General features: G+C 42.0%; 3 protein-coding genes and 1 long non-coding RNA gene across 8 annotated transcripts in view; 2 read left to right on the top strand and 2 right to left on the bottom strand.

Annotated features, from left to right (window-relative positions):
* Positions 1–12,196, bottom strand: part of pip4k2aa (phosphatidylinositol-5-phosphate 4-kinase, type II, alpha a) — a 42,213-nt gene extending 30,017 nt beyond the window's left edge. For 2 of the 4 annotated variants that reach the window (XM_039789991.1, XM_039789992.1), the window contains exon 1: positions 11,135–12,196. In XM_039789991.1, coding sequence (XP_039645925.1) covers positions 11,135–11,275 — 141 coding nt within the window. In that variant the 5' untranslated portion in view covers positions 11,276–12,196. Of the gene's footprint in view, positions 1–2,302; positions 2,306–7,040; positions 7,047–11,134 lie in introns of those variants that run through there. The other 2 variants (XM_039789994.1, XM_039789993.1) reach the window with 2 other exon arrangements.
* A 1,961-nt stretch (positions 12,197–14,157) lies between these two features.
* Positions 14,158–23,453, top strand: armc3 (armadillo repeat containing 3). The gene is given in 17 exon segments (XM_039789553.1): positions 14,158–14,282; positions 14,515–14,570; positions 14,757–14,880; positions 15,388–15,513; positions 15,778–15,804; positions 15,807–15,845; positions 15,951–16,126; positions 16,236–16,430; positions 16,706–16,889; positions 17,030–17,158; positions 17,265–17,373; positions 17,975–18,224; positions 18,563–18,699; positions 18,971–19,234; positions 21,195–21,362; positions 21,662–21,824; positions 23,105–23,453. Coding segments are annotated over 16 exon segments (2,346 nt in total). The 5' UTR covers positions 14,158–14,282; positions 14,515–14,522; the 3' UTR covers positions 23,312–23,453.
* On the bottom strand, positions 16,120–21,232 carry LOC120551957. Its single transcript, XR_005637939.1, has 5 exons — positions 21,112–21,232; positions 20,590–20,711; positions 16,972–17,151; positions 16,839–16,887; positions 16,120–16,378 (listed from the first exon to the last, which is right to left on the bottom strand). It is a non-coding gene; the product is annotated as an uncharacterized LOC120551957 (long non-coding RNA).
* A 1,085-nt stretch (positions 23,454–24,538) lies between the features above and the next one.
* msrb2 (methionine sulfoxide reductase B2) lies at positions 24,539–27,949 on the top strand. 2 transcript variants are annotated; one of them, XM_039790410.1, is made up of 5 exons: positions 24,539–24,733; positions 25,288–25,385; positions 25,959–26,035; positions 26,452–26,599; positions 27,454–27,949. In XM_039790410.1, exons 1-5 carry the CDS (start codon positions 24,610–24,612, stop codon positions 27,583–27,585), a joined length of 579 nt encoding a protein of 192 aa, XP_039646344.1. In that variant the 5' UTR covers positions 24,539–24,609; the 3' UTR covers positions 27,586–27,949. The 2 variants fall into 2 exon arrangements, with proteins under 2 accessions (XP_039646344.1, XP_039646345.1); XM_039790411.1 differs by having other exon boundaries at positions 24,543–24,724.

The raw sequence follows: 27,949 nt of genomic DNA, 5'->3' as shown, positions 1-27,949 counted from the left end.
GTTTCACTGTTAGGGCCTACATCCATGCCAATAAATACAGCAATAATCTGTGTTGTCCCTTGTCTGGTCAAACAATTTAACACCACTTCCAATAAAAGGGTTAGAACTGCAGTCTGTGAAGTGCTCCTGCAGGGATTTTGCAATATTCAACCACTGCAGATGTTTTACCAAGATCTCTTTTTTCTTTTAGAAACTAAATGGGCTATTCATTCATCTCTGGGATGCTTTGGCCTTTTTAGGAGGATTTTCATGCAGGCCCAAACATGTATTGATGTATTACAAAGCCTTTTGGGCTTAGTGTCTACTAGGGCTGTTGGAGCGAATATAAGTTGAAATATAAAGTTGAATATAATTCAATACTATTCGAATGCTGAAATTACTATTCCAAATGTGATTTTTTTTTTATAAATAGGTTGGCTAATGTTAGCTAATCTCCCTCTTCTCATGTCACATTTGATGAACAAAAAGTTATGGGAGTGAGAAACACATGGCATTATGAGCTAACGTTACCTACCGAGTAACGTTAGTACAGGGGGGAGTGACAGGACTGGAAATCGGAAGTAGGCTGGGATTCATGACTTTAAAATAGACATCCACCGAGCAAAAATGCTTTAGTTATCATTAGTTAGCTCGTTCTGGTTTCTTAACTGCGTCAAGACTTATATGAGCTTAGCTGGGAGCTTCATGGAGACAGCTAAAGTTAATGTTCTATTTCATATAGACCGGCTATATCCTGCCACCGGCCCTCCACCCGAGCTGCGAAGTGTGCCTCGACCCGGTTCGCCGGGCTGGCACCCCGCCGGCATTCGGCAGTTCTGCGGCCGCTTACCACCGGAGGAACTGAAGCGGCAGACAATGGGACTGGAGCTCGTAACGGCGGAGGATTACGGAGTCCCGCTACAGCGACTGTCTACGTTCCAGGAAGGGAGCACCACACTAGCGGCTTTCTCCTCTTTTTTCTCCTACGCAGCGAGCGGGCTCCCTGCCCACCGCTAAGGTTTTTGTTCTCAACCTGTGTGAATGCTGAGTAGCGTTCCCCTAACCGGGAGATGGATGGCGGTCCCGCCAAGGTGGCAGAGCTTGGCCTCCATCCCGCTTTCGACAGCCACCGCTCTCTGCCAAAAACCAGGTCAATGCTCGCTTCACTGACCAAGAGGCATCTGTTGACCATACGGAGCCTACTACTTTAGGAACACAGACACCTGCTGTCACTCAGAGCCGTGTACATCCCAGGGGTTTTGATCCGCGCAGCAGACCTAATGTCAAGGGGGGTGGGGGGGTGGGGGTCGAATGGAAATTGAATCCCGCTCTCGTGCAGATGCTAAGGAGCAGGTTCGGGAGAGCGAAAGTGGATCTGTTCGCTTCACGAGAAAATACACAGTGCACACTGTGGTTTTCTATGAACACACGGGACAGCCCACCTCTCGGGGTCGATGCCTGTTCTCACCGACCGTGGCCCAGGGCGTCATTATACGCTTTCCCCCGGTCCCTCTGATTCCTTGCCTCCTGGCACGCATCCGGGAGGAGAGCCTATTGGTCATTCTGGTGGCACTGGAACGCACGAGCGCATCCTGGTTCCCGACCCCGGTTCAACTACTGGCGGGGTCCCCATGGCAACTGCCGTGGCAAGGAGACGCACTGTTGCAGCTGAACGGTGCGATATTCCACAACCCCGGTGATAAGCCAGCAGCTATGGGCCTGGCTGCTGAGCGAGAGCGCTTGGAGAGGATTGCCCCCTGCTGTTGTGCACACTATCTAGGGCGCGAGAGCCCCCTCCACTACCGCGTAACACGCTCCAGCGCTGGTGTGTGGAGAAAGGTGCAGAGCCCACATCGTGTCCTCTGCCCCTCGTGTTAACTTAAATCCAAACATTGGTTGATAATGATTTGGCTCCGTCTACAATAAAGCAAGGGCTATGGAGAGAGGTCAGTTTTTGCGCACCCCCTGGTGAAACGTTTTTTGAAGGGTCAGACAACAGAAACCTGCTGTGCGCTCTCTCACACCTCAATGGGGGTTTAGCCCTGGTGCTCCGAGCTCTGGGGAATCCTCCTTTCGAGCCTCTGGCACAAGCCTCTCTCAGGATGCGGTCACTGAAAACAGCGCTCCTCCTCGCCTTGACGTTGGCTACGAGGGTGAGTGATTTATGCGCGCTGTCGGTTTCACCGTCCTGCCTCTCCATTAGAGGGGACGGGAGCATGGCCACTTTACAGCCAAATCAATCATAACACTGAACATTTTAACAACCCTTTCGGGCAAAGGAGTTTTCCCTCAGCCTCATAACGACGCGGAGGAGGCGTCTCACCGACTTGCCCGGTGCGCGCGTTATTCCAGTATGTTTTACGCATGGCAGACATCTGACGAACACAGCAGCTGTTCGTTCACTACAGAGAACACTCACAGGGTGCGGCTCTTTCGGAGCAGCGTCTGTCTTATTGACTGTGTGAAGCTATCACCCAGGCCTATAGCACGGAGGGAGTGGAACCCCCCTCGGGACATTCGCGCCGTCAGCGTCCGCGGCCTCCTCAGAGGCATGACGGTGGCCGATGTTTGCACAGCAGCTTCCTGGGCATCCCCGTGCCCGTTAATTTGTTTTTTTATCTGCGTGGTCCTCCATGACTCACGCAGTTTTACCCGCACTTGATGGCAGATGATGAGCTGTCAGGTTTGGTTTTGCTGCTGTCTCCATCCTCCTGTACTTGAGTGGCTATGAGGAATGCAGTTTTTTTTTGCAGTTATTGTGATAATAATTTTTTGTCATTATAAAACATTATCACAATCCACATGACATGGGCCTTACAATCAGTAGTAGGCCTACTCATGATGACAGGGTTTTTTTCTCATCAAAATGTGTGTTTTGATTCATTAAACCTTGTTCAGTGTGAATAGGAAGACAAATTATTATTATTAATCTATGTTCTGCTTGTGGACCTTGTCAGGTGACATTGACTACATCAGTTTTGCCCTTAACCCAATAGCAATAGCTGTTAGAAGGCAAAGCCTATACGAAATAGAATGATAGTTACGTATTGTAACTCCAGATTTCATGAGTATAGGCATAGCCCTCTAAAGCCCTATTCGCACCGGATAAGTATTATCTAGGGACCTCGTGTGATTAATAAATTACCCACCCACGTCTGATTTTCATCTGGCGCATTCGAACGGGATAAGCGAAGCCTGTGATTTTACTCAAATTTACTGACATATCTCCCGGAAGCCGGAACCCGGATGTGATGTCAAGACTTTGCGTACATCTACTTCCTTGTTTACGCTTCTCAACATGGCTGCTAGTGCGAAGAAGAAAAGTCGACATTGGACGCGTGAGGAGACACTCTTTTTAATCGATGTTTGGGGTGAACCACGTTAATAAAGGCAATTCGAACAAATGGTGCACAACCACACCGTTTAGGAAAATATTTACAAAGACCTCGTCCTCCGGTGCCCGTCTATACAGGAGTTTGGAGATTGGACCAAGTGTAAAGAAAGGTGGGATAAAAGATGGATAAAAAAAGACGCAAAAGAAGGAAATAGGTACCTTGAAGAAGAAAAAAAAGCCCTGCCAAATCCTGGACAAATCAGAGATGCCGATTCGCACGGGACTAATATTATCACAGGACCTCAGTTTTCGGCGAAATATGGTATTATACCGTGCAAATAGGGCTTAAGATTCAGGCCATCTGCTTCACCAACATTGGCTGAATAAAAATGCTGACGTCGGGAGCAGATCTCTGGTTGCGCAGCAGTAATATACAGTATCTGCGGACATAAGAGAAGCCTGTGTGGGGCACAGGGTGCGAAATAAATCTTCATGACTGCACATGCGAAGGGATTAACCCAATAGCAATAGCTCTTAGAGGGCTATACCTATACTCATAGAATCTGGAGTTACAATACGTAACTATCGTTAGCTGCCCTACAGCTGTCAGCGTTAGCTTCGACTTCATATATTACTTTCTTACAGCTGTATTCTCAGTAACGAGACAATCTGCAAGAAACTGGTTGCTTTGAAATCACTAAAATAGTAGTGACAGCACTGTTTGGCTTAGCTAGTTATCAATGCTGTTAGCATCTTGGTAACACTATTGTTACTTAGTTTATGACAAATCGTTTCGGCTGTGCTTTCTAACATGATGTCATTGTGCTAACCGAGCAACGTTAGCCTTTACAACAGAGCTGCTTCAATACACTTGTTAGATAATGTTTCATTACAGAGTTCTCTGTTGATTTGTGTTTGTCGCTGTGTGCGTGGTGGAAAATAATGTAAACAGAGAGCAGCGTGCCAGAAATGCAATGCGCCATGACATAGGTCCCCTTCAAGGCCAGGCTAATGTTGGAAGTCCCTCTAGTGGACAGAACGTGTAACAACAATCACATGCTTATAATGGCATTGACAAGGCATATGCCTGAGTAGTGTAGTACATATTAATAACAGGCTGCATATGATCATTAAATATTCAAATATTATTTGAATAATAAAGTAACCGCACATCAACACTTCCAAAACTGCATTTTCACATACCTAGGGCTGGGCATCGTTCAAAATCTTTTGATCCGGTGCCAATTTTGATACCTCAGTTTAGGGCTGGGCGATATGGCTGAAAACTGTATCACGATATAAGTGTTTCATATCGGTCGATATCGATAATTATTGATATTTTTTATGACCTATTTAAAATAAGGACCAGGAGAAAAATATATTAAATTTAAACATTTTTATTTTAAACTTAACCTTCCTCTGATTATAATCCCCTCAGTTATAAAAGCAGAAATGTCAACACAACCATGGAAATCAAAATTAAAATGTAAACATAAGTCTAAAATCACAGTGAAGAAAGAATAAGTACGAATTGCTTAATAAGGTGTAATAAAATGGTGCAAAGTGTTAAATATAAACATAGAGAAACCTGAAACCTGAGAAGAACTATTTTCTGCAGGTTTAGTGCTAGGTTGGTAACCTGGCTTCTGGACAGTGCTCAGCACGTCTGCCTCCGTTATTTCTTTGTAGCGTTTAGTAAGGCGCTGATGCAGAGTACCTCTCCATGGCGGTCTGCTGCTTGTAGTGTTTAGTAAGGCGCTGATGCAGAGTACCTCTCCATGGCGGTCTGCTGCTTGTAGCATTTAGTAAGGCGCTGATGCAGAGTACCTCTCCATGGCGGTCTGCTGCTTGTGCGGTGTAGCAGCTGCAGATGTTGTTGGACGTTGCTTGCGAATACGGCTTTGCTCCAAAGTGTGAGCGCGGCTAAGGTGGTGAAACAAGTTTGCGGTAGTGTTGGTGGGGACGACGGTCAGACTTATAAAATCCCCAAAACTGCCATACTGACTTTTCCTGTTTTATCAACAATTTCCTCGCTCGCTGCGGCACTCACTTTCCACTTATCGCTACACGCCGCCGGTTCTGTTATTGTAGAATGGTAGAATCCAACACGCGAGAGCGATGTGGCGCAACCAAACTTGATACTGTTACATGATTGGCTGTTAGAGTGTCACTCCCTACGTTGCTAGGTTACCAGAGAGTGAGTGCCTTTGTTCATGCAACCAAACTTGCTTCCAAACTTCTGGTTTCTTCAGAAGAAAAACAAGTTATCGAACGTTTTATCGAACGCATTTTCTATTGATATTGATTACGTGTCTATCGCGATACATATCGTTATTGTTTTATCGCCCAGCCCTACCTCAGTTTCGATATTTTTTTCCAATATCATATGTTTTAAAATTCATTTCAACATCAACAAAAACACTAGTGCTGTCAAACGATTAAAATATTTAATCATGATTAATTGCATTAATGTCATAGTTAACACGCAATCAATCGCACATTTTTATCTATTCTAAATGTCCCTTGATTTCTTTTTGTCCCATTATGTTTTCTCATTTTAATGCTCTTATCAAAATGGTAAAGTGGATCGGCTTGCTTTGTGCTTTTGTTGCCCGGCTTTGACGAGGAGGCAGAGAATTTGCATCAGCTGTGTGCTTGGCCATCAGGTGGTATTTCAGACTGGACGTGCTGCGATGATATCTCCGTTCACAACGACAAGACACACAGATCACTTTGGTCTTGTCAATGGAACCATTTGGCAACTTTTTAAAAGTAAACTTTCCATTCAGAATCTTATTGGCATCCATTTTGGAGTCTCGCACTCGCCATCCACTCAAAACGTAACGTTAGCCTACTACTCTTTGGCCGACTCGCAAGCCCAAACAAGTGTGTGCGGCGTGCCTGTTTTGTTTCTGGTTTAGCTAGATCCAGTGTGGTGTTGTAGTTTTTCTAACGTTACTAGTTGTTGCAACAGCATGTGAAATAAACTACAAAGTTTGCTAGGCTAAAAAGTTAACGTTAATCTTGCAATAAAAAAATTGACCCAGTTAAAATGGGTTTGCGTTAACGCGTTTAACTGAGAGCACTAAATCATACATTAAACATAAAACTTTTATTTTCTACCTTAATTGTAAATCAAAACAATTATCAAAATTAAAAAATTCTGGTAACACTGCTCACTCAAAGTAACATTAATAAAACTGGTCGTGCTTTTTGATAGGGGTGCGCCAGTCAGATACTCAGGATTGGTATCAATCCGAACTTTAAAAATTAACAAAAAAAGAGAACCCTTTTTGCCACAACATGAACATATTATAAATAAATAAATGAATAAATAAACAAATGACATTGTGTACAGGCTAATATTGAACTAACTAAAATGCAAAGGAATGTAAAGAACAAAGACTTTTTAGTGCAAAACAAACTCAACATTGAACTAATGAAGAACTGACTTAAGTGCAAAGGAATGTAATTGAATTGCCTTGTTGCTGAAAGGTGCTGTAGAAGTTGCCTTTCCTTACAACCTCAGCCTGTCAGTCAGTCATCAGGGCACAGAAACCACTGTTGTGCCTGCTTGTCTCATAGGAAGTGTAAAACAACAGCATGCGACCGCTTTCGGCTCGCTATTAATATCAAACAAACGCTGTGTGCATGTTTTGAAAAACTGTAACCGCTTTATCGGCATTGACGTGACTCACTGTGACTTCAACAAAACTGCAGAGCCGACATGGTTTACTCCGTCCGCACCTCTGCGTGTGCGTCGGTCGGAGCTCCGCTCTGTGTCAATATGCAGAGAGGACAGATAAGCTTGCGCTTACGTGCTCGGACGCTTTTGGAACTGAAATTTTGCACCGAAAGATAAATAACTTTTCGATACTCATAGGATCCGGGTATTTTTTTCGGTGCCATAAAAGTATGTAATGAATGTAATTTTTATGTTGCCAATGGTATGACAAACAGAGTGCCTTATCAAGTGGAGAGAAAAACAGCAGGGGAGGTAGCCTAAGGCATAAGAAGGAAATATGCTGATGGCAATCCTGCTCTGTGTTATGCAATCAAAGAGAACAGTTTAACATTGTAGATTCTCCAAACTTGTGTAGGTTTTTATGGTTAAGAGGCAGTGGCCCATTTCCACAGACACCTGAATCTGACCAGAGGAAGTTCATGATATGAGCCTGGATTACTCACTCTACTTGACATGCATTGACAAACAGATAGATGATCTGAATGCCAATCAATTTAACTTTGAATAAGATTTTAATCCTACAATAAAACATTATCAGTCTTGACAGACACTGCAGTATACCATTAAAGGGAAGGAATTGGTGTGTTTCTCACATATAGCTGATGTCATATCTGACAATGCATCGATGTTCATCTTTCTCAGGCATGTCAAGTGACGTTCAAAAAGTGAAGGATTATTCAGTACTGCATAGCTACATGGAGGTAAACCCTCAGGCTTAACACCCCAGCCAGGTGACTGTGATCTATCTACAGACTACAGCTTAGATACAAAATAACAGCTTTGGATTTTTAGCTGTCTTGGCCTCAGATACACCAGGCTATCTAGAGGCTGCGTAATCCACACTAAACTGCCACCCTTAACACTAGGCCAAAAATCAAATGGTACTGTCGATTGACCCAATCATTGATGTGCCATCAGTATTATGCATCTGTCACACTAATGTGGGTGTTTGGTGTTTTAAGCCCCCAACGTCATCTTCTAGGCAGCACTGCCTGGAAGGCACTAGGATTAGGCAATGGTTAGGGTTAAGGTTAGGTGCCTTGAAGTCTACGTTTGCAGCGCTTCCATGAAGTTGACATTGGGGGCTTGAAACACCATCAAGCATGCTCTACGTGGACCAATGCTGCCCTATGCTCAATGTGACATATGCAAATGAGATTAGATGAAGAAAACAACTTGTAAAATTTGACACCATGCACATGCTTTGATGATTGCAGTGCTACTGTGTAAAAAATGCCCAAGGCCAATTTTAAGTGCAATCCACGTTTACATATTAAATTGGTATTGTGTAGCGTAATGTGTGTGTAGCGAGTGTGAGGTTGAGCGAGAGAGATAGAGAGAGACAGTAAATTCGCTCAGAACAGACAGATGTTGGTGATCGGAGCAGAAAACAAATTAGCGGTAAAGTTGTCAAGATTAGTAAAGGAGTTTCTCCATGACTTAATACTGCAGCTCATCAAGACCAAGTAAAATTCCTGAATCTTGCTTTTCAACTGCTGGGTTAAGTAAAGGTTGATGCTAGAATGGATGGTCCGGAGCGACAGGTGAAGGCCTGTCCCACCTCTGATTGGTTGGTTAGGTTTAGGCATGAAAAAGGCTTTGAGTCATAGTTAGTGTTCACTTTAGTTTGTGTGATTTGTTACAATAATGTTACTTACAGGAGATCAGTAAGATTCATATTTATTGGTTATTGGTTAAAGAAAATCGCAATTAGATTATGTTCCCATATCGTTCAGCCCCACCCAGAATTCCTCTGACAAATAGATTAAGGCATATTCCACACGTACACTGGTATTATTTTTTTAAACATAGCTTTTCCATGCGTTTTGGCCTTTCGTCCATACACAAACAGCATTTTAGGTCACTGTAAACTGAGCTTTTGGAAATCTCTGGCCAGGTTGAAGACTTTTAACATTTTCGGCTTGTAACGTCAGAGTGTGCGCTGTTATCTTCTTTGTTAGGTTTCACAAATGAGGCGACATTCTTTGCAATGGCAGACGTGGCCAAAATAGTACTGGTTACAGGCTTGCTAGCAGGACTTTACTCTACCATTGTATTCCGGAATGGAGGCGTCAGAATGCGCTACGAAGGTCAGCTACAGTGCATAATCCAACACTGCCACGACACAGACCCCATTGCCAAAGTTGCCGGTCTTGGACAAGATAGTTGGGCTTCTAGTTGGTGGGTAGTCTTCCGGTAACAGCTTTTCTTCAGGCATCATCATCATCATCATCATCCTCATCTTCTTCTTCTTCTTTACATGACTAGGGTTATATCGCCGCCTGTTGGCTTGGCATGCTCTTGAGCTCCAATTGTGTTATTAAGTTTTCATGTGGACAGAGATTTTTCTAAACAGTGCATGTCTGGATGGGATTTTATTTGAGAGCGAACAAAGGAAAACACAGTTTTTAAAAATACTCTGTATGTGTGGACTAGGCCTAAGTCTTAAAAAAATCAAATCATAGGTAACACTGTTTTAATGTTAAATAGAGGTGTGGTTATTAGTACGTAGTTATAAGTAAGTGTAGGTTTTCAAAGAAACATGAAACAATAAACTCAAAAGAGGCAAAATCCTCTGTGCACAAATTGCTGGTGCATTTGCCAAAAACTGCAATATCATTTAATATGTCAAAGGGAACAATCTCTGACATCATGTCAAATTGCATCAGCAAAGAGAATGTATGCCATATTGTTCAATTAGGACAAATTGGCTTGCAGCCTTGACATAACCCACTTTTATAGTGATGTTTACAGTGGCCATTTAGTTACATAGTTTCACAAAGCATTTATGCAATGTCAATTTACCTATAATAAGGCTTTTACAGACAGAGGTCCAAATAATATTCCTCTGACCGATTACCTTAATACAAAAATCAATATTAATGTGCTGACATCTGTTATGGAACTTTATATGTATTTATATTCCTACTGAGATGAGGAATTACGAATTAATTTGCAAAAACAGCCACTGCTGGCTCTACTGTTTCATACTGTCTGTTTACCACTGCCACACACAGCAAAAACAAGCAGGGCAACCACAGACCGATATGAAAAATAGCAAGAAAGCAGAGCAGCACTCTTCATCAAATGGCCAACATTATTTTGTATTTTATATAAACTATACTATTGTCATATTTTACCATTAGTTACCCCATGGGAACAATGCCTTATGAATAGACATTTATATACTGAATGAATAAATAAGTGATGCTGCTCACTTACTGCTCAGCCCTTTTGTTTACATTTTGGAAAGCAGTTCTCCTCAACCAAAACACCAGATAAAACGTTCGGTAAACAGGCTGGCTTTACTGTAATAACCATGTTGTAATTTTTGGGAACAATTTGAGTAAAGGATGAAGGAGAGGCTATATACAGTATTAATAACTTTTGTTTGGTTGCAAAAGTTTAGGACCTAAAAGAACCACAGATTATATGTCTTAGTCTGTTGATTGAGCAATTTCCTTGAGCATTATACTAATGTGTGTAAAACATTGGTAAAAGGTTTAATACTTGGGATTTGGTGCCAGAAATATTTCAATGTCCTCTGCTTGCCAAGTTTGCTCTCTCTCCAACATATGAGTATTGGCCCAGTGAAAATATTCAGCAAAGGAAGCGAAAGAGAGCAGAGATAAGCTGTCTTGCATTGGAAGATCTGCTCTCTCATGACATAGACCCCTAGCAGCTTATCCTACATATGCACAACAGGAAGTGAAAGGGAGTTCGCTGCTCAAACACACACACACACACACACACACACACACACACACACACACACACACACACACATTTTGAAGTGCATACATCAAAATTATGCTAAACTAATATCATGCTTGTAACTTGTACAAGGCAACATAACTGATGATTTGCTGTACAAGTACAGCACACTTGAAGCTAGTTACACATTTACATTGACAGTACTACAGCTAACCGCTGGACAGCTGTCAACTCGTATGTGTCAATCAACTACAATAACACAAAGACAAAGTTGACAGCAAGTAAGGCTTAATGTGGCACATCAAAGGTCTAGGGAGACATAACTGTGGATCATCATATGGACATTAAGTGGTCTGACTCACCGAATGGTTGACTCCCCACATAAGCACGCTGAGCAGAGGGTCGCTGGCACGGAAGAGCTTCACTTTCTGAGCAACGAAGTGTTTTTTCTTGGTCTTCGTTTTGCTCGCAATAGCTGCGGCAATGCTGCTCGCCGAAGCCATCTTTAAGCAAACTGGCTGGTTATTGCAGTCTGTGCGATAATCTTGACAGGGTGTCTTCCCTTAAAGCTGGCACAGTGGCCACTAGCTCACGACTCAGTAATACTAATACTACTCATTTAGCCAGCTCGCAAATCAAAGTGTCCAAATTATTTTCTTCATCCAACTGTCCCACACAGCTTGGCTGACGCTATGTTCCTAACGTTACCTCGACAAGGAATGATATGAGACAATGCGATGTGTAAAGCTAATACTGCTGCTCTCCTTCGCCTAACAGTCCGCCGCTTCCCTCAGCCCACATCATAAGTCACCTCTCTTCCTTCCTTGACTAGTCTGGAGCTCTCCGCAGCCCTGCGATGTGAGGTCTCACTGAGCTGGCGTTAGCATAGCCGAGTAGCTCGCTAGCTAGCAAACATCAACGATAAATTCAGTAAAATTAATAAACGTATAAAACAGTAATGTCAAGCTCCGTCACAAATAACACACAACGTATTATGCAGCCTTAAAACAAATTATAAATGACACATTAAGGATGCTGGATAACTAATAAACGCTCTTGACTACCAGCTAGCTAACGTTAGTCCCTCCGACCTTCGCTAGTGAGCCAGCTACCTAACGTGACGGCACAAAGCAGAACCGGACTCCGTTCACCAGCTAGCTACCATTAGCATGCAAGCTAACTATTAACATTAGATAGCAGCTCACAACTAGCAAGCGGCTCAGCCCTCCTCCTACGCGCTTGTGATCAGTCCGTAGAGATGACAGGGGTGTTTCCTGTCATGTTTTTGCTCCGTCTGAATTAAAACGCCGAGGAGCAGTTATTTAGTCGTAAAATCAACGGGTGTCAACTCCGTCTGCAGCACTGAGGTTCATGTGTGCTGCTGTCAACTGACAGCTCGACGGAGGGGAGGTGACAGCCTGCGCTCTGCAGTGTCTGCTACGCTGATTCGCTGCAACCCCTCCCTCCACCGGTCCTATGCCACTTTTCTGTGCTTTTCAATATCAGTCTAAATTTGCATGTAGATTTCAAATTGACAATTGAAAAGTAATGACTCAATCAAAGGAGTAGCAGAGTAGTATTTGAGGGGATACCCGGAATTTCCTCAGGCGTCTGAGGTGAATCTAGCCTTCCTCACCACAGTATACAGCGCACAAATCAATCAGACCCTCTCCACCGTATTCCTTCCCTGTTTTTCCCCAAAGCTGACATTCATGATTATTGTTGTCTTGACACCAGCAGTCAGGTCCTCTGCTTCTTTCAGGTAGGCCTTTTCATTGCTGTCTGTGATCAGGCCCACCACAGTGGACACACCATTCACTGGACGAATCGCATTTTCAGGGGGCCATATGAATGTGAACGCGCGTGCGTTGGCGCGCGTGTAATAATACTGCATTAGTAGAAAAAACGTTTAGGCTACATCATCCCAACCATCCCCCATCCTTGGCTTGCTTTTGTTTAGATTAATCTCATTTCAGGCCGAAGGGTGATGTCCCACACCATAGAGGTCATTTGGTTTTCTGGTGCATACTGTGCTGTTTCCACTGGCACATTGCTGGATTAGTGCCTCTCAGGAGGCTTCACGCTGTATAGCTCATTTGCTTTATGACTCACTCTTCACAGCAGCACATTTACCTCAGTACCATTCCAATGACACACACACACACACACACACACACACACACACACACACACACACACACACACACACACACACACACACACACACACACCCCTACCTCAAATTTCTTGATTCATGATTTTTCAACATTTCCCACCATTAATTATTCATGTTTATGCAGGTGGCCGCAAAAGTGATCGAGTTATATGATTATTGGTCTATCAGCAGACAAACTCAAAAAGACCCTGGTGCCATCCCCAGCAAAACCCTAGACAGGCTCCAGTATGTCCAAAACTCTGCCGCCAGGGCGCACTGCATAAATAAATAAGTTATTATTATTATTATTATTATTATTATTATTATTATTATGTCTTACATATTTTAAGGATTCACATTTTGTTTTGTTGTCTTTTTGCAACCTCTTTTTCTTGTAATTCAACATGTCACTGTAGCCTACATACTGCATATGTGAATTAAAAATCATTTAATAAACTTAGATTTGTTCCATTTCCTGACTTTATTATCTATGATGGCCCACTGTGGCCTCACAGCAAAAAGGTTCTTTCGAATCCAGGTCGTTCCGGGCCTTTCTGTGTGGAGTTTGTATGTTCTCCTAGCCTGGATGCCAGCCGAATTTAGCCCCGCCCACAAAATTCGAAGACTAGAATCTGAGTAGGACCACGTGAGGCTAATGTTCTCCCCATGTTTGCGTGGGTTTCCTCCGGGTGCTCCGGTTTCCCCCACCATCAAAAAACATGTAGGTTCTCCAGTCAGTACCCTTGATCAAGGCTCAGCTCTGGAGTTGGTGGTCCCCGGGCGCTGTGAATGGCTGCCCACTGCTCCCTTGACGTGACAATAAAGTAGGCCTACCTTCAGCTTTACAAAAAATGGATGGCAGCACTGTTGACGTCATTAATACACTTATTTAAGTACGTACCTTTCTACTTAAATTTCCTTAGACTAGCTATGTTAAGTCATCATTAGGTTCATTGAAAGGAAAATTACTATTACTACATTATTATTATTATTAAAAATATATGTACGATGCCGAACTGTTCTACCTGTTTGTTTCACATGTTTGTGAGGTTATGCAAATAAAGATGTGAAAATTTGACAATTCCACAAATTAATGTCAGTAACGTCTGATATATGTTAAGATTAAATTGGCTTGCCAAACCATAGCCAACAAGTTGGCAAGAAATGTTCCAACTAGTTTATGGTTTACTTTAGCCCAACGTGGCACGCGTTGCCTAGCAACGGGGTGTCAACCTTTTTCCACAACACTAGCTAAACTATTAGCTAGCTAGCTACGGTCTTGTTTTTCTGGTCGGCTGTCATGCCAATTATGAATCTTGAACTTGTCCTTTAGTTTGAAAAATAAAAACAAACAGGTAAGTCATAGTGAATATATATATTGTTTTTAAAGTGATGACTGCAACTTTGTTTTAGAAGCGTCATTCGTGAACACTAGCTAGTAGCAGCCGGCTGTCAGGTTAGCTATCTTTGTAGTTTAGAAAGCATAGCTAGCTAGCTATATTCATGACTGCAGGTATTGAACGACTATCTGTGATCAATAAACGCTGTTTAGAACAATATTGTTGAACAGTTTCTCTCTAACGCTAGGTCACAGAATGGGAAAGAAAGTTAAGAAGGAGAGCGAAACTCCATGCAAGGAAACGGTGAGTAATGAAAGCCTTCTCATCTTTACCTTTTAAAAAGCCTAGCTAGCTAACATGTTTCTGAAAGGTCTTTTTTATATTTCGTGTCCATTGAAACACATGCCAATAGCCTAAAAAACAAACTGTACATTCCGAAGACAGACATAAGATCAGTTATGAAGCATTTGCATCCCTCTCTCCTCACAGTTACAGTTTGAGCCACTACCTGTTGAGGGCAAAACTCCAGCAACAATAGTGCTGCTGCTGAGCTGCCCAGAGGAGGACATCCTAGTCAAAGCTTGTGAAGCAATCCACACATTTGCAGAGAAAGGTACATTAGACTACCCACGCTAACCCCTACACATATTAGTTTTTTTATTGGGCAACCCTGCAGCTGAAAAGCACAAAATGTAATTGTGGCTGACCACTGTCGTTATTTCCTGAGGTTTACTATGAAATCTACACTATCATCTAATTTGTTTCCATTCTATGCTCAAGCACTTGACATGTATATGCTGTGTATGTGTGTAATAACTAACAACAGAGTGAAAACTGTAATTTCCACTTGCAGGATCAATAAAGTATGTCTTAATCTTAATACTTTTGTTTATCAAGAGCTGACATAAAATTATCAACACATTATAACATTATGTATATTACTATGTCGAACGCAACACTTTAGCATGTTATCTGCCATTGTCTTTTATATTCAATCACATTGCAGTGTTTATCTTCACTACTTTACTGACGCATAATAATAAATGCCCACAGGCACTCAGGTCTGTTTGGCACCATGCTTACAGTAACTTCCCTGTTCACTGTCTCCCCCTGTTGTTAGGAGATGAGAACAAGGTTTCTCTGCTGGGACTCGGGGCATTGGAGCCTCTCTGTCAGCTCATCACTCACAACAACAAGCTGATCAGACGCAATGCTTTCATGGCCTTGGGCATAATGGCCACCAACGGTGTGTCAGACAACATACAAAATCAATGCAGACTCACATTCTGAGTCATTTGGTGGCTTACTATGCAATTGATGTGACTTGCCGGTTAACTTACAGACCAACTTCCTGACCATCTATCTGCTTGTCAGGCGACTGACTGTTAAGAGATTTGTTGACTAGTTGCAGAATTCAGTTTTGTTTATTTACAGACTGAGTGACTGATTGATGTGCTCCATGAATAACTGCCACTCAGTTATTAACCTTGTCTCATGTTTCTATTGGAAGGTGATATAAAGAGTGCTCTGAAAAAAATAATGACATTCCATCAATCATTGACAAACTGTCACTTGAAGGTGAGTCACTTTGATCACACAATGAATAGACTCAGATGTAGATATTTACTGTATATGAGCTGCAATAAAACAAAGAAACAACGCCATTTTTTTCTCCTATTCAAGAAGGTATAGTTGTCCATGAGTTTGCAACACTGTGCCTGGCCTCTCTGTCAGTGGGTTTTGTCTGTAAGGTCAAGATCTCTGACAACAAGGGCCTGCCACCTCTAATCCAGGTCTTATCCAGTCCAGACCCCGATGTCAAGAAGAACTCCCTAGAGATCCTCTTTAACCTGGTTCAGGTGACTCAAAGCTGTCAGTTTAGAGAAGGTTAAAAGGGCATGGGTGAAATGTATTGTTCCAAAGTTCTTGTTGTCTTCTTGTATTCTGTGTTGTGCTGTATGTATGAAGGACCACCAAAGTCGTCTGGCATTACATGAGTTGGGAGGGATCCCTCCACTTCTGGAACTGTTGAAGTCCGACTTCCCGGTCATTCAGCATTTGGCTTTAAAAACGCTGCAGAATGTCACCACTGATACAGATACATGCAACACCTTCAGGGAAGAGCAAGGATTTGAGAAGCTCATGGATATCCTCAGTAACATGGTAGGTAGGTAGGTGTGTGTGAGAGAGAGAGAACACACATGCTTTTGTGGTAAGATGCTAATGTATGTCTTTATCGTGCCATTAATAAAAATGAGAAGACAAAATATGGAGAGGATAATAACTGCTTATATATGCAGTTTATGCTTGCACCATTAGCAGGAAATGGTTATCTTTGAATTAACACTTGTTCTCACCTCCTAATGCCTTTTCTATCCCATTCAAGGTCTGTGTCTGCTACATCCTCTGCCCCTAATCTATGCTTTTATTTCTTCCAGGACTTCCGTGACCTTCATGCTGAGGCCTTACAGGTAGTGGCTAACTGTTTAAGTGACAGCAAGAGTTTACAGCTAATCCACAAGGGTGGAGGACTCACGAGGCTGATGGAGTCTGTTCTCACCCCCAATTTACCTGAAATCCAGTCCAACGCTGTTAAATGCATCGCCAGGGTTGCTCAGAGCTGTAAGCAGAGAAGGGGACAAGAGATAATAATTTTCTCCTAATTTTCCAACAACAGGTTTGGAAATCGAAATGGTATACATACCTTATCTGTGTGTGTTTTCTGTGTTTGTTTTGTTGTCTGTGCGTGTACATGGGTGCAGCTGAGAATCGTAAACTGCTCCATGGGCAGAATGTGGAGAAGGTTCTGGTAGAGCTTCTGTCTGTGGCGGACATCAGCGTGAAAACAGCTACCTGCCAGGCTGTGTCCGTCATGAGCTTCCACCTAACCAGTAAAGACAGCTTCAGAGACCTGGACACATACACATTCACACAGCCACCTTAGCATCAACACACTCGTCATGATAAAGTGTGAATGAGTTGGATTTATGTTTTCAGATGGTATCCCAGCAGTTGTACAGTTGCTGAACAATGAGAGTTTGGAGCTAAAAGAGGCAGCAACCCAGGCCCTCTCCATCCTCACACATAGCAACCAGCTAAATGCATTGTGAGTAACAGACAACCTATTAGATAATGTAAATGTCACCCATATAAGAGACCCGAAATTGGTGTGTATGCCACAAAATATTAATGATATGTGTAACGTATTGACACAAGTGTAAAACATCAAGTGATAAGTTTGCAGTCTCTAAAACTGAGGCTTGGAAGGAGGTGGAATTTTGAAGTTGAGCAGTGTGCCTTCCTCTCGGCTATTTCACAAATGATTCAATGCTTCATCTGTCTTGTCATGGTTCTCCCTCACTGAATATCTCTTTACCTCTTTTCTCTCCCTTTCTCCATTTTATCTTCCACATTTTTATTCCCCTGACATATCTTACCCGTAGCCATCGCCTCTCACTGTCTGACTCCATATATCCGCATTACTGTGTATCCTTCAGCTCTCGGGACATTTAACTCCACCTTCCCTGCATCATTCCCTCACTATCCTTATCCTCTTAATGTTTGTTTCCCCTTGTACTATTTGTGCAAATCCCACATATCATACATATTGCATACATTCTGTGTTGTATGATATGTTATGAGACTTCATTTATTGCCAGCTCTGTATGATGCAGTAAATCTCCCATCCATTTCTGTGCTATCTACAGCGCAGTGTACGAGGCAGGAGGCGATGAGATTCTTGTCCAGCAGCTGTATGGAAGCTGTCACAGGACTGTGGCAAATTCTGCTGCCACACTTGCCAACATGGCAGGACAGGAGGTCATCCGCTGCAGTATCTTGTCACATGGAGCTATACAGGCTCTGGTGGAGCCCTTGCAGTCCACAGATACACAGGTTCTGATCAACACCACGCTGTGCCTGACATTGCTGGCCTGTGATACAGAAGCTAGGGCAGAGGTTGGTGTTTGTGTGTGGCTAGTCTATACTGTATACACAACGTTTCACTTCCTGGATGCTCTGTTGCTGTCGTAAATTCCGTCTGGCAGTACATTCAGCTTTCTTTGTGTTGGAATGTTAAACTCCGGTGGATTTATGAGGACTACGGTTAACTGCTCCTCAGATCTCTGCAGAATAAATCCAGACAGCTAGCTAGACTATCGGTCTAATCTGAGTTTTCTGTTGCACAACTAAAACAACCTTTGAACGTACACATGTTCCACCAAAACAAGTTCCTTATACATTTTCAAACAATATTTTATATACTTTCTTTGACATTAACGCCCTGTCCTACATAGCTACAAAGTGCTGCAGGCCTTCACCCACTGGTCAGTTTGCTGCGTTCCTATCACAAGGAGGTGTTGCACCAGGCATGCTTGGCTATCAATGTCTGCGCCAGTGATGTGAATGCCGCTGTGGAGATGTGCCAATTTGGGTAAGATGACAGTTAACAATGACATTAGAACATGACTGATGAATCATGAAATGTAGAACTGAAGGAGTGCTGTTGAGTAGTGTAATGTAAAAGCGGAGTAAAAATGTAGTGTTGGAACCAATTCAGAGTAATTTCTTAAATAGCCAGTAGATGGCAGTATAGGACAGTATTGTGTGTAGCTCCAAAAGAATGGGTAATTTTGTCCATATGTGTTCATATTTTAAAAAACATTTATCATCAATGTCTGAATATCTTTAAATGTGTGTCTCAGAGCCCTGGAAATGCTTCAGGAAATCAACCTATCAGTGAATCGAAGGAGCCGTTTCAGCGAGTTGGCCATGATCAGCCTGCTTAACTTTAACTTGTCTGTCAAATATAGCCTGACAAGTCACTTGGCCTCCACTGACATTATTAGTGATGGCATCTATGATGTTGGAAAGGTGTGTGTGTGTATGTGCTATTGAAAATTAGAGGAACTGTCCAAGCAGCCTGTCAGCGAGCACCGGCAAATCATTGTTGTCAACACATCCACAGAGTAGGTTTTCTTTTGAATGTTCTACTACAACTAAACATTGTTTATTATTTGTATGCATCATTACACTACAAGTACTACAGAGTGGGAAACTAACAAGAAAGACCAAAAAGATGGGTGTAGAGCATTGGCTGAGACTTGGCAAGTTTCCTACACTACCAGCCACACCAAGTTTGTCAGTATAATGTATTGTGGCTGCAAGTTACTATCACCCTCCCCTTGTCTGCTCCAATCCAGTGCTCCACTTTTTTTCCTTTTGCTTCTTTTTTCTCCCCCTCTCCCTGTTGCCTCCAGTGCGCCTCTTTAGCGTGGCCTCTCAGGGTAAACATTCCCATTTTTTAAGATGGCAACACACTCACATTAAAAGAGACTAATGGACTTACACGCACAACCATGCACAAGTGCACATGCATGCATAAAGATTCCTGCACACGCTCGCTGACTCTCTCACTCACACACACACACACACACACACACACACACACACACACACACACACACACACACACACACACACTTCCACAAGCTTCCAGCATTTTGATGAATTAACGTTGCCAAAGAGAGCAGTACCCCCTCAGGGTACCTCTGATCCAACCCATTTCCACCATGTCTACACTGGAGAATGCATACACACACAACATCTTAGGCATTCTTAAGCAGTGTGTTATATAATCTATCCATGGCTTAGTATGACCAAAGTTTCACGTTTAACTATATAAAGCAAAATGCCTCTTACTAGAATTAATTAAACATTTATTTTCTTCCTCTAATGAGCATTGTGTAACTTATATTATAATTACTTTGACCTGGGAGGTTCAGCTTTTGCTCGTTGTCTGCAAAATAGCTCAAAAACATTAGAATGTGTTAGACTGCTAATACTTTATGGTGAAGCAGCTCCAGAAACTTTGCAATCATACAATTCATTTCTTTTTGGCCATAATTTAAAATAGCAGAGGAAAAAAAACTGCAGTGTAAGCGTTTGTAATAATGTGTTGAAAAATGGGGTTGGCAGACATTTGCTCACTAGGTATCTTCTAATTTTCTTATGAAATCTACGTAAGAATATGTGCAGAAATGAAAGATAACATATTGGTATATTATTATCAGTGTATATGTGAATATATGTGTTTTCTACACATGTAGCATGCATATACTCTTTTCTTGGATACCGGCAAACTATTTCAAAGACAAGAACAATAGGATCTCTCTGACACATGTGCATACATATGCCAATGTACATACTGTGCATTACAAGTGTTTAAGAGGCACCCGTAACAACTAAATATTATACACACATGGCAACTGAAAATATAAAAGATAGGGGGTTCTGGTGGAGGAATATTTAGGATAGCACACACCCTGTAGTGTTGGTCAGAACCAACAGGATGGAGCTTGAACCGTTTAGTGAGTGATCTTTCTCAATACAGCACAGCGATACAGTAGACCTAATTAGGACATATATCAAAGGTAGGTGTATCGTCTGAAAGTAGAAAGAAAATATACACACATCAGGTTAGCCACAACTACCAACAATTTAACTAGGCGTTTCTGATAATGTAAACACTAAAAGCAAAAATAATCATGCATACTACTATAAATAGGCATGCTAACACTCATATCAGTATCAACTACTACCAACATTAAATACCCACTGACTGTGTAGCTGGGCCACGTTTCAATAGGAAGTAACACCGTGTTCTTTCGAGAGTGCAGTTAACTAGTACACAGTATGAAATCTATAAACAGGATTACAGAACGTACATCCGTTATCTTGACGCAGCTTAGCAGTTCCTATTAATAAGTGACAATATTGATCATCACACAGAGGTAACGTTACAGCGAGCCCAAATTACACATGCTAATTGTGTCTGTAAACTCACCTGTTTGTCATTTCACTCAGAGAAATGTCCATAGTTGAAAACAAGTCTCAGATTTCTTTTTAATTCACGGTCTCCCTGTACAGAAAAAACAAAAAGGATGACAAACAGAAAAATGAGACCCAGCCTGAGTCTCCTACAGAGAAACCGTGGAAGATGATGGATGACGTCTCATTGCAGCTTCTAGTTAACGAGGCCAAAAAATCCATCCTCCCACTGAGTGATGAACGAGAGCAGTGTGCTGCCTTGGCCAGGTAAACATATTAATGCAGCCAGCACATAACCAACATGCAGGGATGTTGCTACAAATAGAAAACAAAATCATCAGCCATTGTTTTTAATTTTCCACAATCATTTTAACAAATTGAAACAAGACACCCTGGAAACTGTATTTGCACACCAGCTCATAGAGTGCTAGTAAGGGTTCACTAAAAATGACACCAGTGGCATGTAACAGCATTATAGAACACACCACTCTGTGCAAAAGGATGCAAAACTAATTGTGAAGGGTCCTGCATTCTAATGGTTTTGTGTCCATGTTTTTGGATGCCAGGCTGGTGAGTGAAGCCATGGGCGGAGCAGTAGAAATGGAAAAGTTGCATGAATTCCCATGGGTGCTGCACCTCAGTGAGCTCAAGTTTCAGCTTCAGTCTAATGTTGTTCCCATTGGTTTGATCAGCAGGGGAATCTATTGCCACAGGGCACTTCTCTTCAAGGTACCACTGACCTAGCTACCACACAGCTTCATCAGCTGTTTACCCCCTCTGTACCAATATTTTCCTTTCACGCACATCTTTTAACATCCTATTTCATGACTCTTCTATATAAGTTATCCCCATCCTCCACTTAAATTATTATTATAATAAACTTAGCACAAAAAGTAAGGAAATTTGTGTTTGGTAGATTATTTCTCTGTGGTAGCAATGCTTTTTGGAAATAAATCTTATACTGTTGGAAAGCCCGTTTAGTTTGCCCCATTTGTAAGGGCTCAGTATGTGGGTTGCGCCCATGAAAAATTTGCCTAATCTTCTTTGCCATTCCCAAACAGGTTATTTTGCTGTTGTTTTTACTTTGTTTTGAGCTTCTGGTACCCCCTAAGTGCTGCCAATCAGGCACTGTGAGCATGGGCCCTACTACTGTAAGTACAGCTACAGTCAGTAAGTGTCTGCTCCAAGAATCGGCATGCCGCGTTTGACTGCTCTGGATAGGGCCCTTGCGATAGGGCAACTTCAAGCTGGTGTTCTGCAAAACCAAGTTGCGGCATTATTTGGAGTGAGCCCTAGTACCATCTCCAAACTGAAGGCCAAGTTCCATATAATGGGGGATGTCAAAGACAGGCTGCGAAGTGGGCGTCCCAAGACGACGACACCCCAAGAAGACCATTTCCTCACCCTGTCAGCACTTAGGTGCTTAGGTGCGTGCTGTTCGTGCCAGAGTGACCAACACAACCACGTTAGCTGACTTGCGATAAATGCGGGTTGAAGAATGGGATGCCATCCCACAGCAGTGTGTGACCAGGCTGGTGACCAGCATGAGGAGGAGGTGCCAGGCTGTTGTGGCTGTGTATGGTTCTTCCACACGATACTGAGGCTCCTGTTTGTGAAATGAATAAATTGTTAAATTTCCAATATGTCTTGTTTCTTCAAACTTCAATCATCCAATCCACAAACACCAAACGAGTCAATGGCAGAATAAGCTGTTTGGCATTGGCAGAGAAGATTTGGCAAATTTTTCATGGGCGCAACCCACATACTCAGCGCTGCTGCTCATCCCACAAATGCATGTTCCTTACAAATGGGGCACCATTTAAAAGGGAACTAAACAGGCTTTCCAACGGTATAAGATTTATTGCCAAAAAGCATTGTTACCACAGAGAAATAATCTACCAAACACAAATTTCCTTACTTTTTGTGCTAAGTTTATTATAATAACCCTCTCCATTCCATCCATCTCTTGTTTCCAAATCATAATAGCCTGACCTGTCTTCACTTTTCAGTGTCTGGCTGATTGCATCGGAATGAGCTGCACACTCGATAGGGGTGAGTACAGCCGGGCTTGGAACAAGGTACTCCTCTTCAATGGGAATCCCTCCATGAATGAGCGCTCTTCACAGCCCTGCCGCTACATAGTAGACCTCATGCACCAGCCTGGAAGCCTGCTGACAGCCAATACCCCTGCTGCTGTGCAATACCAGACTATCTAGACCAACACTGTAGTGTAGAAATACTGCAGTACATAATGCTGTGACTGGACATTTTACTTAGATGCATTATAGATATTGATTTATATTGTGTATTTGCTGTATGGCAGACCTTTAATCCATACAATAAAGTATTATTCAAATAGTCAGTTGATTATTTTGGTGCACGCACAAGCCAAAAGGTAAAATGCTGTTTTAAACACACTGGTTTAACCTGGTTCTTTGCCACAGAAGATTCACAATGTAGTTACTGCGGCAAACAGAAAACAGTGCCCCGGTGCACCTAGTTTAACTCTGCAAGTTGGAGTTGGTTATCAGGTGATCTTTATCTGCTGTTTGTGCCTCAAGTGAGGTCAGGCATACTACATGCTATAGGCAGTGGCATAAGTATTTAGATCCTCAACTTAAGTAAAAGTACTAATACCACACTGTAAAAATACTCTCTTGGTAAGTAAAAGTCCTGCAATGATACTTAAGTAAAGTAGCAGTATCAGGAAAATGTAGCCTACTTACAGTATTAAAAGTAAAAGTACTCAATGCAGAAACAGCTTCACATTTTAGAAACTAGAAACGAACAAAACAGTTCTGTCAATTAACTAAGTGTTTAATGGCTAATCATTTCAGCTGTAGATGTAGGCCAATATATCGTTGGGTAGTTTAATTTATAATAAAACATAATATTTTATAAACTATAAACTTTTGTGTGCACAAATCTTACATTTTATTTGCAAAGTAACTTAAGCTGTCGGATTAATGTAGTGGGTTAAAAAGCACAATATTCCTCTCTGAAATGTAGTGGAGTAGAAGTAGAAAGTGGCATGAAAAGAAAAGACACAGTACAAGTACCTAAAATTTCAACTTCAGTACAGTACTTAGGCCTATACATTCCATCATTAGCTATAGCATTAGGCTACTCAGCACCATTCCTTTAATATGTGTGGCATACTTCCTATTGTAGCCTAAACTAAATGTGGGTCAAAGCCCCTTGAGACCCATTTGTAATGTTGGGCTATAAAATAGACTTGACCACCACCACCAACCAGATTGTTTGCCCATTCAGCTTTTCTTTTCTTTTTTTTTAAACAAGCCATAAAGCTGGTACACCATTATGGTGCTCTTTGCACATTGTCCAGCAATAAAAAATAAATAAAAAAAAAACAGTGAACCCTGTCCACTTTAGCCTATATAGCTGCTTGAAGGTGTGATTTTTGACCGGGTCACCCAGCTAACAGCAGAGGGAGGACCAGCGAGAGCTCTTAACTTTAGACAGAGACAGACTCGACACAGCAGCAGCAGCAGACATGTCTCGTTTAGTCGCCCGTCTCTTCGTTGTAGTTTCTCAGCACGCGAAGGCCAGATCCGCGGTGTTACCGAGGAGGATCCAGGTATTCACCCGTCCTGTATCCACATCTCAAGGTACTGGGAGTAAGTTTGATTTCTTAACTGTCACTTCGGGTTTTTTTTCAGGGATTTACTTTTTCATCTACATGCTATCTCTCAAAGACTGCAGAGTCCTGCAGGTGCACCAAGCTGCAGTTTGCTCACTAAGAATTAATAAGTAGCCTAAATAACATGACATATGCAGCTACAGGTTAATGCTCGTGCAAAAAGGGCTGTGGTTAACAACAGGAGTGGGTTTCCTGGGATTTTTACTTTAGGATTTAAGGTTATCTATGACTGTTTTTCTTATAAATGTTACCCTTCCTGCCTTGAGCAATAGCCTAGGCCTACAGTTAATTTTAAACATTTTCCTCAATTTGCCGATGTTAAGTGCCCATGGTCTAATTTTGTGGCTTCTATTTTCAAAAGAAAAAGTTTAGGAAATCCTGCCATAGCTAATGCTTTTAATCGTTTCTCGGTTGGTTGCTGTTATATGTACTTGATTGATCAGGAGTGGATTAACTGTCCTTCGATCATGTTCAGTGTGCAAATTAAAAACTTCTCTGTGTCGTCTTCATTGTTACCTCTGCTATCTGCAGGCCTGCAGTCTCTCACTCGTTACGATGAGAGTACAGACTGGCAAAAGAAACTGACCCCAGAAGAGTATGTAGTCACCAGAGAGAAAGGGACGGAGATGGTGAGTAGCCTACTGCAGCCTACTACAGTATGCACCGTGCAGTGATTTGTGTCAAACCCAGGGGCGGTGTGTTCATTAGGGCGATATGTGCGACACACTGCCAAACGGGAAAAGGAAGGGATTTTTTTTTCTAACCAATTCTATCACGGCAACAGTCGTTATCACTGTTCTAATCTAAACAGCTGCCACTAAATGTCCAATCAGGCTAAAGTCGTGCTTCATGGCCCCTTTTTCAGTCAGGTTGAAAATCGCAAGATAAGTCTCTCATAGACTCTCATGTAAAATCAATTTTTTTTCAAATATTAGAGCTTTCAATACATTCTCTATGGGTTCCGGGAGAGCTTGCACTTTTGTCATACGTAACAAACCAACATTATCTTAGTCTACCAGACTGACATTTTATGTTTTCTAATAAACATCAGCACAGGTGGACTAAACTCATCACTGTGTCAAGCTGTTAGTCTTGTGTTCCTGATCCTAAAACTGTGTGTGTGTGTGTGTGTGTGTGTGTGTGTGTGTGTGTGTGTGTGTGTGTGTGTGTGTGTGTGTGTGTGTGTGTGTGTGTGTTCTCAGCCCTTTAGTGGGATCTACCTTAACCATTCTGAAGTGGGGATGTACCACTGTGTCTGCTGTGAAGTTCCACTTTTCAGGTATCCGTTTGCAGTCTTTTTTTACCAATGATTCACCTAAATATTTTCTGTATACGGTACCGCCAGCGGTGACGACATCATATCCGTTTCCAGCAAAACAGAGCGAAAGCAGAAAATGCAGAAAATACATGTTATGTACTTATTTAGAAATGAATTAAATGTCAGACTGACTGACTGACATGTGATGTGCATTATTTTTTAGGAAAAAAATAGTTTTTAGAAATGTCTCATGATACATTGTCTCTAGAAGTGTATTATTCAACTTTTGTTTTCTGAAATCGCATAAATGAAAAACGCAATACAAATCGAATCGGCATCCATGTATCGTGAAAGAATGGAATCGGGGCAAAAGCATCGTCCCAGCCCTAATGTTTATACAGAAATGTTTTAGGAAATGTTCCTTCCTCTCTTGATAGTTCAGAGGCTAAGTATGACTCGGGGACAGGCTGGCCAGCATTTAAAGAGGCCCATGGGACATGGGAGCGTGACGAAAGCCACACCTCCATCATTCGTCGCCCTGACAACAGCCTGGGAAGTGCTGGGACTGAGGTCCTTTGTAAAAATGTGAGTTGTTTTTCTGAGCTATGAAGCCAAAGTTCAGTTTGCTTAGTATTGTTGTTCTAGTTAAACCTGCAGTGGGAAGAAAGCAAAAAAAAAAATACCAGAATGTCAAGTAGAGTGAGACCTCTTCCTGCAGCTCTCCTTCTCCTCTCTCTGTCTGCATGTGTAGAACATAGGGCTGGGCGATATAGAGAAAATCAAATAGCACTAAATTTTTGACCAAATACCTCAATATCGATATTGCAACGATATTGTAGTGTTGACTCTTGGTGCTTTCACAAAATATTTATTTTATCAGTAATGTGGATATAATAACTAAGTGGTTAAAGGCAAATAATAGAACAATTACACCAGCCTGGTAAGTTCAGAAAATGACAACTTGTAATGCAGCCTTTAAAACCAGGAAAAGACAACACTTATGCCATATTACGATATCCAAAATCTAAGACGATATCTAGTCTCATATCACAATATCGATATATTGCCCAGCTCTAGTAAAACAGCCAATAGGAACACTCCCTCTCTCTGAAATGACCTGTGATTAGCCAAAGTCTCCTGTCACGGCTACATTTTCTAAAGCCTGAAGACAGTCAGCGGAGGTGCAGAATACTTGTTTTCTCTCAGACCACTTGAATTATATGCTGAAAAATTATTATGGAACTTTTGCCCAACAACACCAAAAATATACTGCCTAACAACTTCAATGTAGCTCTGTGTGCATTTGTTTTATAAAGTAGTTATGTTGGAATTGTTTTTATCCACACTTTGCATTCAGAATTTCATGTATAATTTTCTTCAAATACAGCCATCGTTTATGCATCTTTAAATGGTTTAGGACTTTCATGTGTTTGATGCAGTGTGATTCCCACCTGGGTCATGTGTTTGATGATGGACCAGACCCGACAGGTCAGCGGTTCTGTATCAACAGCGTGGCCCTCACGTTTAAACCCAGAAGAAACAGCGAAGCTGACAAGGATGAGCAGAACTGATAAACTACTAGGACTTGAAAACACAGTTATGTTTTATTTCACACTTGTTGATTTACGAGGCAAATTGAAGAACCACCTAAATGTCAGAGCATTCATTTCATGGTTTTGACCATTTGTCTTAATAACTGAATTCTGAAGGAAGAGGACATCCTGCAGTTTAAGTAGAAAAGAACTAAGCTCAGTCTCTTGAAACAGCGGATATATGGACTGGAGGGAAGTCTACATAAAAGAACATACCGTACATGATTCACACAAACTCAAACCATCAGGGGTCTCATTTATAAAACTGTGCGTAGGTTACTTACTAAAAGTGTACGTACGTCCAAAAGCCCAAAATGGCGTATGAGAAAAAAAATTGTAAGCA

Source organism: Perca fluviatilis, chromosome 22, assembly GCF_010015445.1.
Source record: "Perca fluviatilis chromosome 22, GENO_Pfluv_1.0, whole genome shotgun sequence".
Classification (NCBI taxonomy): domain Eukaryota; kingdom Metazoa; phylum Chordata; class Actinopteri; order Perciformes; family Percidae; genus Perca; species Perca fluviatilis.
Note: the sequence above shows the minus strand (reverse complement) of the source record. Positions and strands in the feature narration are given on the sequence as shown.